This window comes from Camelus bactrianus, chromosome 19, assembly GCF_048773025.1.
Source record: "Camelus bactrianus isolate YW-2024 breed Bactrian camel chromosome 19, ASM4877302v1, whole genome shotgun sequence".
In the NCBI taxonomy this organism is placed as follows: domain Eukaryota; kingdom Metazoa; phylum Chordata; class Mammalia; order Artiodactyla; family Camelidae; genus Camelus; species Camelus bactrianus.
Window position 1 is genome coordinate 17,295,854 of NC_133557.1, and position 16,277 is coordinate 17,312,130.

A 16,277-nucleotide genomic window follows, 5' to 3' on the forward strand; every position below is an offset into this window, starting at 1 on the left:
AGGGCAGCCTGAGAGTGATCTGGGAAGTGGTCTGATGACTTGAATTCTAAACACAGTGATCCGACGGGCAGAGGAAAGAGGCATCTAAACTAGAAGCTGGGAATATTTTTTTTTTTTTTTTACAGTTTTTTTTAAAATTGAGTTATAGTCAGTATACAACGTTGTGTCAGAAGCTGGGAATCTTGAATAAAATCTCTTTTCTCTTGAAATGAACAAAATACTTGCTTGAGTCTGAGGAATGGAGTGTTCACTGGCATTTCAACTCTCTGACACTCATCAAGGAGTGCGCAAGGGAGTCGAGATGGCCATTCAAGGGTTCTGGAGGAGTCTCTGTGAATAGGGAAGAGTGTAAACTGCAAATCCAAGTGTCCATCCTGCCCCCTGAGGATCAGCTCCGAGGATTCAGAGTGTTTTCTTTTATAGCTTCTGACCCATTATTCAGACTCCCTCTAAGAGCCTGAATCTTCAGGGTGGCACACAGTACAGACGTGTAGCTAGACAATCTCAACGGTTTGCGCTTAGAGAAGTAGGAGCCTGGCTAAAAAGCATCAGGGATTATAAGAACTTTCTTTTCACTGCCACCCAACAAGGACTCCACAGAGAAGGGCCAATACCTTGGCAAAAGTGGATCCTTTCCCTTCAGACTGGATGGTAATGGTGTGGGTTCTCCTCTGCAGAATCTGGTCTATGTCTTCTTCACAGAACTTGGAGCCTTCATCTTCCTCATCCATTAAGGCACCATAGGCACCTTTCCGGAGCAAGTCCTCTACCTCCATCTTTGAAAGCTGCTGTACCTGGACAGGTCACCAAAGGCTACTCACAAAGTGGGAAATGCACAGGAGAAAAACAGCCCCAAATCTGACCTTCACGATTCAGCACACAGTTCCTCCACTAAGAGCATATGTCAGAAAAACAAAGACATAGACAACAAGCTTCAGAAAATGAAAACCCAGATAAAGACACTCAAGAGAACTATGAGGAGGGCAGGCAGACAATCCTCTACCAGGAGCTCTGGAATAAAACCCAGCCCACGATCCAGTGGCCCTAACATTCCTCAGGATGTTGGTTATTATCAAATGTCACAAACCGTTAAAACTATGCATCACTGAAGAGAATATATTCAATGTTTACTTTATGTTTTTAGTTTAGTCTGTATCTTTAAAAACCTCCATATGTACCAAATGAGCTAAAGAATAATGACTTACTCACTATTAAATAAATACACTAGTACTGGAAATGATGTCATTTCTTAACCAAAGAAAGGATCCCGTGCCAAGTGTGAGCTTCTCAATTGCTTGCTGAAAACAGGAAATGGGAGTTCAAAACACCGTTTCCTGGTTTTAATTAAGAATCTGGTTCTCTTTACATCAATCACAGGAGGGAATTCCATGACTCCCAGCACTGGTAACCTCAAGTATTATACTCAGCAACACGCATAGCTAAGAGGATACAGAACATCTGGACTAAAGACAACTCACATAGAAGGTCCAGAGATTAAAGAGATAGTTTGCTTTGTGTGCCTCTACTTTAATACAATTTAAGACTCTTAGCAGCGATTTTTATTCCCTCTAGAGGGGGAAAGAAGATTTTATCAACTGCCATATTTCAAGCTGATCATTCATTCATTCATTCATTCACTGACTATCATGCACTGAACATCTTTAATATGCCAAGTACTATCAGGAGCACTGGGCAAAATAAAACAGCTCACCTTCATGGGCCTCAAAGTCTGGAGTAGGAGATAAAGTATGGTGACAATAGATAATTTAGATTTAAGAGTGTGAGATCTACTGATTTCCAGCGGGCAATGTTGGAAACTCTGTTTACTGAAATGTTACTGTTCAGTAAACTGGGCATATTGGTCAATCCTCCCGCCTAACTGCTCCTCCACATTTCCTTTATCCATCTATAAGATGCAGAGACCTGACACTGGATTATGCTCTATTGCAGGGAATGATCCAGCAAAGATGGGCAGCCCGACTCAATTTTGTGAGAAGGAATCTTAACACAGCAGCAGGAGTGAAGAGGTCAGACAGGCCCTGGGTTGTGTGATGAACCCTTCCTAAGGCCCTAGAGCAGGTTCCGGCACACTCACTCCGTTGGTGCTGCCCTTGCGGTTGATGTCCTGAAGAACAGCCTTGTCCAGACCCAGCTTTAGGCTGGCCTTGTCAAACATTTCCCGCTCGTAGGAGTTCCGAGTGATGAGGCGATACACCTTCACGGCTTTACTCTGGCCTATCCGGTGACATCGGGCCTGAGCCTGCAAAGGAAGGAGGGTCACGTGCATCATGTCACTGGATAGAATGGCAGCAGCCCAAGCAACAAGGAAATGCCTATATTCCACGTGGTGTGAGTGGCTGGCTGTCAGTTATGAGTCATGGATGATTTTGGAACTGAGTTCACTCAAATGCCAGCTGCTCATTCAAGAGCACTCATTTCACTGCCCATTATATATCAAGTGACTGCTGTGTACTGGGATAAAGTGATGAGAAGGACCTGGCTTCCTACCCTCCCCACTTGTGGTCTGAGTGCGGGCACCCATTCCCAGGGTGCCGTCCTGCTCTCTTGGGAAATGTCTCACTCAGAGCAAGCAAGCAGCACTACTTTTTAAGTTTTTTCATTTTACTATAGAAATTTTCACACATTGACAAAGAAGAGAAAAGTGACCTCTTATGGTCACTCTTGCTTCATCCCTACTATGCCTCTACCCTCCAAGATTATTATGAAGCAAACCCTAGGCATCATACTGTTTCATCCTCACATATTCTAATATATATTTCTAAATACAAGGACTCTTATAAAACACATTACCATAGCTACACTTCAAAAAGTTAACACTGAGTACTACCTATCTAGTCAATGTTCCCATTTCCCTGCTTATCTCATATCAACATTTTTAAGTTTGCTTGTTTGGATCAGGATCCAAATAAAGCCCACGCATTGTAATTGGTTGGTAAGTCTCAAGTCTCTTTTAACCAAAGATACCCTCTGCCTTTGATTTCTTCTTTTCTCAAATGCATTTTATTTGTTGAAGAGTAGGTATCTGTCCTATAGCTTCTCACAGCCTACATTCAGCCGTTTTTTCAAGGAGTCCTAGAGCCTCTTCTAAAGTGGAAAACGGCACTTAGAGACAACAGTCTGGATGCTGCAGGGATGCTCACTGTCACGAGGTTGGTCAGTGTTTCTAGGCCTTTTCAGTGGCAAAAGTAGAAGTGTGTGTGTGTGTGTGGTGTGTATGATCATGTGCACATCTAAGACAAAATACACCATGAGATCATACTGTTATTTTTAAGTCAAATTTGGGGCTACAGGATTTTAACTTCACCAACCACACATCTGTATCTCTTTTTAACCATGTTGAAAAGCTCAACTCTCAACCATGCCAATATCATTACTCATTTGATTTATTTCACAGTATATACAATAGTCTCAGAAAAACAGTACCTCTGTGATCTCCCCAAAACATAATTACTGAAAACAATGTGACATTTTTGAACCCCTCCCCAGGGTTATATCCCACTAAGTATGTACGGCCAAATTACAGTGTTTGAAGTACACGCTTGCAGATAGGTTTCTTTTTCACGGTGGCAGGATTAGCAATTCCAAAACTACTTTCTGTGTAATCTAGGATTGAGCAAATAAGTAAATATACTGAGGGTAATAGGAGTCAGGGTTTTCACCGTTGAAGAAGGAAGTTACAAATATGGAAAGAAGAAAAAGTGGAATAACCCTGTAGCATTAGAATGGATTTAGACATATCAATATTAAATCATGGTTAGGTGTGTACATGAGTGTATACAACCACACATTTACACAGACATAGAAATAGACATCAGTGTGTGTTTATGTTTATATTTATGTACACACGTGTGTATACACACATACACATACGAATGCATGGTATGTATGTATGTGTATCTGTATTCCCTGTTGTATGTATTCTAGCTATGTCCACTGAGAGAGCTTAGAAGCAATGGCATCCCAGTAGCAAAGAACATAACTAGCTCTCAGGCCTTGGTTTCTAAATTCCATTCCCCATAAGACAGAACCAAGGCATGTTAGAGAAACAATTAATTTCAGGGCTACGGTAGACCAAGAAAGCGTAGGATGAGCCTGAAATCTACCACTGTGCCAGAATGTAAGGAAGTACTCAAAGAATGATGCAGACATATCAAAATAACACCTGAAACTTGAAAAGGCTTCCACTGGCTAAGTCCAGGACTATTTGAACATCAAAATAAATAAAGACAGTAATGGATTATACTGTATAGCACAGAGAAATATATACAAGATCTTGTGGTAGCTCATAGTGAAAAAAAATGTGACAATGAATATACGTATGTTCATGTATAACTGAAAAATTGTGCTCACATTGACGGAACATTGTAAAATGACTATTACTCAATAAAAAAATGTCAAAATAAATAAATAAAGACAGTAATGGAATATAACCCATGGAATAAAAAAAGAACCCATGAGTACACACCATGTGTGTATTCATGGTGTATACTCATATTTGTGTCAGTGTCTACTGACATAAATAAACTAATGGGAGAAAAGGGGAAACTTTTCCTTATAGTAGAATGTAACAGACAAATGTAGAATGACAGAAAATGAACACTTTGGAATCATCACAGTGATGACTGATCCAGGTAAAAATAATCAATGGAAACTAAAACCAGCAGGTGAATCTTTGATGAGGAAAAGGATATTTACACAGTCTCAAAGTGTCTCTCAAAAATTACTTATTAATTTCAAAGAGGAAAATAGCAACTTCACAGTGGAGAAATCTGGCAGACACACTAACTAGGAGCTTCAAAGTCCACATTATCAACAAATGGACGTCATGTGTGTCTTGATGTGGCATACTGAGAAGGACACATCAGTCTGTGGCATAACTGAACCTGAATCCAATTCCGAGGAAATACAAACTCAAAATAAAGGACAGTCTATCAAACAACCAGCCTGCACTCTTGAAAGACATCAAGGTTGTGGAAAAAAAAAGATCAAGAACTGACCCATTACAGGAGATTAGAGTTATGAGAACTAAATGTGATGGATGATCCTGGTCTAAATCTTACACTGGGGGAAGAACAACTATAAAGGATGTTGAAAGAAATGATAAAATTTGAATATGGACTGTGGATTGGAGACACTATTCTTATTTCTTGATTCTGAGAACTGAACCATGGTTATATAAGAGATTATCCTTGCACTTAGGAAGCACACACTAAAGCACTCAGGGGACAACTTACTTTCAAATGCTTCAGACAAGAAGTAGTGTGCGTGTGTTGTGTGTGTGTGTGTGTGTACTCAGGGAGACAGGAGAGGTTAAAGAGGGCAGAAATGATAAAGTGAGGCAAAATGTAAACAGTTGGTGAATCTGGATAAAGGATATACTGGAGTTGCAAAATGAAATTTTACCATAATGAAAATATTTAAAAATTAAATACAGACATTTGAAATAATTCTCTCTTCAGGTTATGCCGTCCGCTTCACATGTAGCTAGAGTTAACTGTTTCATCTTGCTTTTGAATCAATCAAGGGATTGACACCCCCCTCCCCCAAATTAACTTAACCACAATGAAGGGGGTGGGAAAGAAAAAAACTAAACCAAGTAACTTCGGAAAATGGCATTTTGATAAGACTGATTGCCTATAAAGTGCTTTAGTCAATAATAAACACTGGTAAATTTATTTTTCATAGACTATGGGTTAGTAATTCTGAAACTATGCATATACTAAGATTGAACAAATGAGTAAATATACTGTGCTATGATAATGAGATGCAGGCTTCTCATAGCCAGAGAAAGGAGTTACAAAAAGGAAGGGTGGAGAAGACTAGAATGAATCCTGTAGTGTTAGACTGGAATCAGAAATCTCACTAGGGATAGACAGATAAGAAACGAATACAGATGTGTGGTACGAGGGCTTCTGTCAGTACACACGCATTATTTCCTAGCTTTATCTGCTCAGAGAGTCTAGAAGCAGTAACACTCCAGTAGCAATGGGGACATCTAGTAACCATGTCTTGGTTTCTGAATGCTATTTATTCTCAAATAAAAGACCCAGGGATCCTGGGAGAACTAAGTCAATTCCATGGTTATGGCAAGAAAAATGTAACATGAACCTGAATGTCTTCTGGTGTCAGAGAGTGAGGAAACGCTCACAAACTGACGGGAGCGTGTCAGGAGGAAACAGGAGCCAACCTGAAGGGCCTCCCGATGACCAACTCTGAACATCAAAATAAATAATGAGAGTAACTGATTATAACCCATAAAATAAAATAAACATTCATACTGATAAAAATAAACAGACAAATGGAAGACAAAGGACAGCTGTTCCTTATAGTAGGATTCCAACTAACAGATGTAAAAAGAATGACTGAAATAGAAAATCTCCATTAGCCAAACACCACAATAATAATAACTGAAGGCAAGAACTATTGAAGGATGATGCTAAAATTCATAGGCAAAAGTACGATAAGAAACAGAGTATTTATAGCATCTCAAAATACCTCCTCCCAAGATATTGATTATATTTAACAGTAAAAATAGTTATTTTACTGTGGAGAAACCTGGCAGACACCACCTCAACCAAGTAATCAAGGTTAACATCACAAGTAATAAGACATATTGACATGATGTACCATGAGAAGGACATTAACATCACTCCTGTGACATTTTTGCCAAAAATGTATAACCTCAAATCTAATTACAAGAAAAACATCAGGCAACCACAAAGTGAGAAACATTCTACAAAATGCTGGTGAGTACCCTTCAAAAGTGTCAAGGCCACGAAAGATAAGGAAAGTTGGGAGCTGTCACAGACTGGATGAGGCTAAAGAGTTGTAACTTCTAAAGGAAATGTGTGATCCTGAACTGGATCCCAGACCAGAAAAAGAACCTTTGTAGAAAACTGAAGGGTCTGTAGATCAGAGTACTCTACCAAAGTTATTTCCTGGTTTAAATAATTACACTATGGTCATATAAAACGTTAACATTAAAGGAAGCTGGACAAAGGATCCTAGAACTCTGCACTATTTTGCAAAGTTTTATAAGTTTAAAATGATTTGAGGATAAAAGTTTTCAAAGATGTGGCCTTATAATGCTATAAAATACTTAAGACAGTTCCAAAATCAAATACACAAAAAGACATATTCAGAAAAACCAGCTTCTGTCCTTGTCACTTCCCTGCTCCCCTACCCCCCAGCCCCTCATAGGTAATCACTTAAAATGAAGGTTCTGTTTATCCTTCCATGGGGGAAGACATGACACACAAGACATCCAGCCTTTTTAGACAAATGCTAACATCCTATATATACTTTTTCCACCTTTTTTCACCCAACAATATATTCAGGAGACGACTCTATAGCAGTATGTAGAGATATTCCTCGTTCTTTTATCAAAGCTGAATGTACTATGTTTTAGTCAGTAAGTCTCCTACCGATGGACAACTAAGTTGCTTGGCTTTTGGCTATTACAATTAGTTGCCACATCTTCTTTTACTATCTTTAGTGGTAGTAAATCTCTATTACTGGGGGAAAATCTGATGGAGAGCTCTGGTAAATAAAGCAAGGGATCAAAGTAAGTACTATGGTTTGTGGACTTGTAAAGCAGGAATAATATGTGGTCATTAAGCACTGACACTGATTTTCTTTTTCTGGCTCAACTAACTGGTGTTGAGGGCAAATTACAAGAAGGAGTTTAAGAAATGTTCTGAGCAAAGGTCTGAAAGAGGAGAGCTGCAGACTCCACTAATTTACTACCTTCTTGGAACCCACATCCCTGTTTGTCTTCACTGCCAGAACCCTGCTTCTTAAACAAAGGCAGCAACGTATCCAACTGAAACCATTTCCAGCCTCCCAGGGCTGGCGAGGCAATATAGTGCTGGACAGTGAGCTGTAATGGCAGTCTACCAGTGGTATTTGGAAAAGTTCTGCTCTCCTGAAAAAGTATCCCGTCTTCCTTCCTTATTTTTCCTACCTGGGATTTGGAGTATCCATTTAGAACCAAGAGTATGTAGACCACACTCACTGAGGATGGTGGAGCAGAAAGACAGAAGGAACCTGGGACTCTGATGACACCAGCAGCCACATCACTAATTCTGGAATAGCTAACTTCTCCTTAACTGAAAAAACAAACCTCTGCTGGTGGGGAGGGTGAGTACAGGATATTGTCATAAGCAGCCAAGTGGTAGCAAGAGACACACGTTCCGCCAAGATGACTTACTTAAGGATAACAGGATGAGTCCTGTCACATTTAAGAGACTTGTCATTTTAGAGCCAAATCTCAAATAGTTAATCATTTATTCCTGATTATCCTAATCAGAACTCACGCACACACAAACGTAATACAGACGGAAACATTCAGAACAAAGGCAGCAACTGAGATGAAGTCCAAACAAGTTGTATCCGCAAAGGTATAAACACAGAGCCTTTGCAGTTAGGCCGCAAGTTGGAGGCAGTGGTACCACCCGCCCCCCACCTCACTGACGGGAAGTTCTAGAGCTTGAATGCTCTCCTGAACCATTTGTTCTTTACTTTTTAATACATTTGAGGTAAACAAAAGCCTATGAGAAACAAGTAATAATGTTCAGAAATTAAATTAAAAATTAAATTAAAAACAACAACAACAAAAATTAAAACAAAAACAAAAACCAGGTACGAATCCCAGTGATTACAATGGGAAGAAAGGGGAATGTCCAAACAGTGACAGATTTCCAACTGATTCCAGCCCTCAGCTCACTTTTGTCAGGCTCAAGTCCAGAACTTGACAAAAGCTTACACTGTGTCTTCACAATCACGCGAAAATTAAATAGCTGGTAAAAAGAACCAGGTATAATGTTGATTCCTTAGCTCTATTACATTTTAGAGGTACATTTTCTTTAATACTTTAAAATACTTCTTATTCCTCAATGAAAATCCACCCACCAGAGAGATTAAAAGAAGTCTCTCTAGTTCCCCCTGAACCCAACCACTCCTAGCACGCTGGGATAGTTTCCCAGTTCATTTTCCACACACAAGTATTTTATTTCAAGCCTAGCAATTTTACATTCTTCTTGTACTCTACAAGTCTGTGTCCGCAGGCCACCTACTCATGCAGAAGAGGAACCAGGGACTCTCAATGCCCTGGTATGAATCAGGGAAGCCGCCCTCCCTCAACTATCTCCTTTGCAGGCCTACTTTGGAATCTGAAATTTCCAGCTCCAGATTCATTCCTTGGAGAAAGGTATTGTTCCCTCTTACAATGCAAACATCTCTGGGAAAGAGCACAGGTCTCTGCCCACTGCGCTGGATTTCCACTGTGTGATTCAAAAGTCCAGAGCACTTTTGTTTCCCCAGGGCCTGGCCTGGTGTTCAGGGCTCAACAAATGTCAGTAAGAGCTGGCTGAGAACAGGAAGGAGAGGGGCGTTAGCAGCATGGGGAAAGGGAGCTTTGGGGGCAGCAGATAAAAGGAGCAGGGAGTGAGAAAGAGAGGACACTGAGAAGAGGCAGGAGAGCACAGAAAAGAAAACTGAGTCCCTTCCTGTGGGACTGATGCTGTACAGGAAGCACCTGTCCCACCGGCTTCAGGTGGGCCACCGATGCTCACTCCCACTTCTAAGCAGTCACACTTTTTGTTCCCTCTGGAACATTCTTCCTACTGATCTTACAACTTAAGACCCTTCCCATAATTCAGGTCTTTGCTCAGATGTCACCTTCTTAAAGAAGGCTTCCTAGACGACTCTACATCAGGGAGCCCGATTTCCATCCTCTTATCCTGTTTTATTTCTTCGTAGTAAGTGTCGCTAACTGTCACTATCTTATTGTTTTTCCTTGTTTGTTGCTGCCCTCCCCCACTATAACGGATGCTCCACCAGAGCACACGCTATGGGGCTCACTCACTGCTGTGTCTCCAGCACTTCAAACAGTGCCCGGCACATCCCGGGGTTCAATAACATTCATGGAATACCTGGACTACACAATGGAGCAGGAAAAATTCTCTTTCTTCTAGTAAAGGAAAGTAAACACGAGAGAGTTTAGTCCTCCCGGCTCCAGGCATACATGCCATCAGGCAGGGTGCTGATAGCAGCTTGGTGGCGGTAGAGGAAGTGCCAGAGGGAACCAGCACCCCTCCTTTCCTGGAGCAGCATGTCAGCCCCTGGCTCCTCAGGCTGGATTCCCCCCTCCCTTCCAGAATCCCTCTGGACAGGCGTCAGCTGCATTACCCTCTGGTTGCGCTCTCTGCCAGGACACCCACGTCCAGGCTTTCTGAATTCTCCCGTCAGGGAGCTCATCCACAGGAAGAATGGGGAACGGCCCTTCCACTGTTACCTTGATTCCTGTTCAGTCTCAGAACTCCTGCCTCCCAGAGCAAAAAGCTCCCCAGGAGATGAGAATCAGAGTCACGGAGCAATAGAAGGGCAAGGTGCTGCAGCCGCTGCAAGGGGAGGCTGGTACTTGCTGTTCCCTCAGGGCCACCTGGCCCCCAGAGCTGCAGCAAGCTGGCTTCCTCCAAATGAGAAGGAAAGAAACCAGTTTTCCACTGCTCTTTTCCCTTCCCAGGCTACTGTCAGCACCCTGCACCATTTCCTGACCTCGGGGGTCACAGGTATTATAGGAAACCTGCAGAAAACCAGCTGCAGCTCACGTACTGGGACTGAATCCCAGCTGTGCCTCCTGGATGAAGACACAGCTTGATTTTTTTCACACACATTGATGCCAACACAGACATGTTCAAGGTTTGAGAGAAAATGTGGCATTTACTTGATGCCTCTCGATGAGAACTCCCTGGTAAGGGGACCTAAAAATTGGCTGACCTGTGACAGCTCAGATAAAATGACAACATCACTGAGATCCCTCAGTACTGGATTTATTCTCTTGTTGCCCCTAAGTAGTGCCCAGTTCCTGTCCTGGGTCCGAATGAACCTATGCCTCCATTTTCTAGAAAAGGGGCAGGAGGATTTGGGAAGGGCTGATCTGGTAGACACCACAGCAGGAGTCCTAGTTCTCCATCCTCATATTTCCAGAAGGGAATGTCTGCTCCCAGGTAGGAACACAACAGAGTCTCTCCCTCCTGCCTCCCCTACTTCCCTCTCTACTCCAAAGGAGCAGCTGACCAGGCTAGTGAGACAGGAGACCTGATCAGAGCTCCTATAGACTCGCGCCCCGCCGCCCCATCTCTTGCGAGGGCAGGACTTCCCCTTTCTGCCACTGGCAGGCTAACCAGGCCGGCCTCTGCTCTGCCAGCAGTTCTCAGTGGGTAAGCCTAACCTTGGGATGAGGGGGCACACGTGCAGGAGTCCTTGGAAGCCTAATTCTGGCTATCGGTCAAGCTGTATCATCTAACCCACCATCACACTTTATAAAAGCTGATGATGCTCTGACCCTTTGCACTCCTGTGTCTATTTCTTAACTGGTTCAGATTGAAGCATGGGAGAGAAATATAATTTTTTAGACTCCTCAGACTCTAACAGGAGCAACGGAAACAGCATTTGACTTCAATGCCATTTGTTTTATGAAGACCTAGATTTAAAAAGTTTTTTAAAATATGTATTTAGAAACATATATATACATTTCTCTAGCAAATCCTACACCTCTAATTCTCTCCCCAAAGCACAGAAAATCCCAGCAAAATGATCAGAAGGCTGAATGAATGAACTTTAAAAATAATAACAAAAAAGCAGCAGAAAAGGTAACACTGCTGTCTGACTTCCAGCTGACTTTTCAGAGAATGGAGCTCTGTTCCACAGCTGTATGGTCTACAGGCCTGCCTCAGGCACTTGGGCCTACTTTAGCTGAGCCCAGTGTATCCCAACCAGGCTGGCTTCCCTGTCAAGGCTCCAAGGGGGTTTTCCCAGGGTCAGTCAAGAAACAGTGTCCTGGCACTGTCAGTGCTGCCTGCCCCATGTCGGCCCGCCTTGGAATCAGCATACGCTGCACCAGACCATCCAGGCTGGTGGAGACCACAGTGAACACTCCCATTTTCTACCATCTGAACTTGACCTCTGGAGCCATGCTAAATTCCACTAGGTAGAGGGTAAGACCATGTTCATTATGGGACTCTCTTCTCGGCCCTGACATTTATACCAAGTAGCATGTGCTTCAATCCACTCACAGATAAATATTCTATGTCAAGCCCATCTTCCAAAGGAAATACGATCGTCTTTTATCAGAGTAGGAGTTGTGGTTTTTCAATAACCATCAAGAACTATAGATAACTGAAAGCTTTCATTCACTGACAAAAAGTATTAGAGTGTGTGCATACGTGTGAACAATTGTGTGTAAGTTAACATGACCCAACTAACTAGCAAAGATAGTAACAGGGAATTTTACCAGGGATAGTACTGTAGGAATGCACTTCACCGACTTCCACAGCTGATTTAGCTGCAGACCTGTGAACCACATGGTGGTCTCAGGGCCTTAGTCTCCAGACTCTATCTTCTCCATCATATCTAGAGCCCGTGGGTGAAAGGCAAACAGCAGGGAGAGTGTGTGCTGAGTGCACATCGTCTGGAGGGTGGGCTCCAGCCCTCGTTCTCTCCTCCCCATGCCAGGCAAGCAGAGAACCTTGCTCCATCAGTTGGGCAACTCAGAACAGCCCGTCAGTCCCACTCCCCAATAACCACTGACCCAATTCCCTTCCCTAAAATTACTCAACTCTTCCCAATTCTTTTATTTCTACCTAGTATGGTGAGACATCTCAAAAACAGAGTTCCCTCTAAGTTATAAAGCTGTACATAAAAATAACCAAAATAGTAGCCAGGCTGGAAGACCACAAATTGAGGAACTCTAACTCTAACTTGGACCTGGGGCTGCCATTATCATGGACACGATCGCTCCTTTACTTTCTGCTACGTTCTTGGTACAAGTGCCCTGAATCACCCAAGTGCTGATGGTCCTTGTTTTCCCATCAAGGGAGGGGGTAAAAAACCTCCCACTATCCAACTGCAGTTTGGACTTCACTGCTACTCCCTCATTCATCTCTTGTCAGTCCCCCAGCAGTGGACATTAAAAACAGCTATTCCAAAGCTTTTCTCTTCTCCCTAGACTGGAATTCTGGACAGCGCCACCCACCCCATACGAATCAGTCACCTCAGATGACTTCATCTTCTCCTTCAGGCCTGAACATTCTCATTCTTGCTCTTTCCATTTCTTGGCACTGCACCTATTCAATGTCTAGATTTCATTACCTGAAGCACAATGACTCCAAAATCTTTGCCTCTGGCCGTGACCTGTCTCTAATGCTTAATGACCAGCCCTATGCTTTCAATTTTCCTCCTAGAAATTCCTTCAGGCATGCCCAGCTAACATGGCCTCCAGACGGCCACCCAATTTTGGTTTCTCATATCATGATTCACCCAGGTACCAAGCTTCACAGTCAGGTGAGTCCTGGGTCACCTGGACAGCTATACAGCTGTCAAGGACTTACAACTTACAAAACCATCTGTAACAGGGTTGGCAGACAACTTCTAAGTATTTTAGATGGTGTGGGCTATGAAGTCTTTGTTGCAATACTCAACTCTGCCACTGTAACATGAAAGCAACCAGACATAATACGGGTATGTATTCCAATGAAACTATCTAAAAACCAGGCGGCTACACCACTGGCAGTAGCTTCCTACTCTCTGATCTATATTACTATCCTAATTAGGTTCTTCCTGGTAACCTGATCAAATGTTAGTTTCTACTAATTATTACTTTGGTGGTAATTATGTTAATTCCTTTAAAATTGGTTATTCATTATATCTAGCAACTCATCTTTGACCCAAATAGCCCATCACCGGCAGAAAGGCCTGATGGTGAGCCAGTCACACCTACTGATTTTTCAAGTTGGATGCTGAACACGGTGCCACACAGTTTATTTCACAATAATTTTTTTCTGAGTTTTAGCCAGTTTTCGCCAACTTAATAATTCAGAGCACTGGTTTTTCAACTAGTAGACTGCTTTCTTCAAATAAAATGTTATTTGGAAACTCATTAAACGAAAAAGACAACGCAGAATGACTCTATGTGACGTGGTGGGTAGGAAGAGGCCCGGACACCCGACACCCACCACCTTAGCTCCCTTTCCCTGCATCCCTTCCCTGGTGGTATCCCCTAGGGCACCTTCTCAGTTTTGTGAAACAGCAGCCTTCAAACTTCTTTTATCAATCACCTGTATCATGAAAAAAGTTTTGAGGCTCCCGCCGCTCTCCCCACCACACACTCAACTTCCAAGCTATTAGCAGATATCCCAAGATACACTTGGGATGTTAATATTAATGGATGTCCATCTATATTCTAAAATAGTCTTTTTGATAAGTTAGATTCTTTTGGGCTGACTTGCACAATCTGGCTGGAATGTCATTGTTTTTACTTTCAAACAGGTTTGAAGAGGAATTCTGAAGTGTTGGCTCTGTCATTTTCTTGTTTGTTTATGCTTGTTTTTAAAATGTATTAACTCCAATCTTTGCAATTATCTTCCAAAGCCACCATTATTCAGTTTGGTTTGGTTTATTCATTTGGTTAAAACTAGCAAATTTAATCCGCAAGTACACTTAACTGGGTACACATCAACTCTAATGTGCTGCACTAAATGGAGAGCAGATGAACTAATGAGGATGCCTCGGTCACCCGGCCACACCAGGGAACCTCCCCGCACTCTGGGTCATGTCATGCACTGTACGTCTAACAAATACAGCAAGTGAGAAAGCCAGAAGCAATCTATAAATCAAGAATTAGAGAATTAGTCAAGCTTAGTATCTTTCTTTGTATCTGATAACAATAAATAGTATTTCTAATCTACATTCAGAGGCTACCACTGTGAAATACCATTTGATTTACAGTAAAAGAAAGAACCACTCTGATCAGTGGGAAGGCTCGACATTTACTTTTTATTCAGTTGTACCCCCTGACTGAGGCCCTAAGCCTGCCATCTGGCCGACACCATAGCATGGAGCATGGCAGACACTCTCTATAGCCAGGCCAGGCCCTGTCGTGATGTTCTTGGATTCAGGGACAGCTAAGGCAAACAGCAATCATCCTAATGGTTACCTGCAAGTCATTTTGTGGGTTCCAGTCTGAATCAAATATGATGCAGGTATCGGCAGCTGTGAGATTGATCCCCAGGCCTCCCGCTCGGGTGCACAGAAGAAAGACAAAGCGGTCTGAGTCTGGCTTACAGAACCGGTCGATGGCTGCCTGGCGCAGGTTTCCCCGTACTCGCCCATCAATTCGCTCATAGGTGTATCTGAGGGGACCCAAACGAACGAAAGCCCAGGCGTTAATCATGACTTCAGTGGAGAACAGGAAACAACGCAGGAAGCTGTTGACCGATGGCCTTATACCCCTCACTTCTAAATGTGGACCAAGTGTCAGCAGTCTAGGAGGAATGCCCCCTCTACACGTGCAGCAGGGCAGACCCCTAAAACCGCACTGCAAAACGTCCCCCCTCTCAAAACAAACAAAAACCAAATCAAAACAAAAAGCTAGCCTCAAACGAAGGAAGACTAGGGGAATTGTAAACATAAAATATCAATCCCCACTGCCCAGGCAACTTACTCTCAAGTGTTTCCCAGTTTTCTTGCACTGAATCTAACCATGAGATCAGGAAGAGCAAATAAAAGCCTCATCCATCTACTTTCAAGTTGAGCTCACAACACAAAGTCAGAGTTCGAATCAGGCTCTAGCTGCTTCTGAATGAACTGAAAATGGGAAGAAGACTGTACAGACTGGCAGTCTTTTGTGTCTGGGTTGGTGAGTTCTAGCCTAACAGTTCCTCAAAGCTTTAGAGGTAGACAGCAAAACCTCCAAGTTAATGGCTGAAACCAAGGTCTTCTGGGTAATATGCTGCCAAGTAAGTAGGGAGAAATCACAAGAAGGGTTTCTGAGCTGTGTCGGGTTAGAGAGAAGACAGAAGAATCTTTAGATGAAAACAAAGTGAGGAAGCAAAGCTGAGTATCGTTAAGAAGGCATATACCTCTGTGGAAAGTTAAGAAATAAGGATAGAAAGCGTGGTGGAGGAGAGGGTAAAGGAAAGAGAATAGGAAATGAAACTGCTAAGGGAGCCTATTACTGTCTGTCCATCCAATTAGCAACACAGAAGGTACCTCAGGATGGAGATCATGTAACCAGCACAGAACGAAAACACAGTGCCAATCCAGATGGCTCCTGAGAGTCTTACTGTTTTCTTATTTGCCCTCTGACAATGAACAAATTAATAAGGGGACGTTACCCTGGGTCCAATTTTAATCAACAAGCAAGAACTGGTTGGTAAAGGAGAAGTAATAGGAACCTTGCGAGAAGGACCAAGTCA

The 16,277-nt window shown here is 42.6% G+C and overlaps 1 protein-coding gene across 2 annotated transcripts in view; it reads right to left on the reverse strand.

Moving 5' to 3' along the window:
* CHD6 (chromodomain helicase DNA binding protein 6) overlaps positions 1-16,277 on the reverse strand; it is a 160,918-nt gene that overhangs the window by 38,720 nt on the left and 105,921 nt on the right. For both annotated transcript variants that reach the window (XM_074347288.1, XM_074347290.1), the window contains 3 exons: positions 15,017-15,212; positions 2,096-2,260; positions 615-794 (listed from right to left, as the gene is read on the reverse strand). In XM_074347288.1, the coding sequence (XP_074203389.1) occupies positions 615-794; positions 2,096-2,260; positions 15,017-15,212 (541 nt within the window). The remainder of the gene's footprint in view (positions 1-614; positions 795-2,095; positions 2,261-15,016; positions 15,213-16,277) is intronic.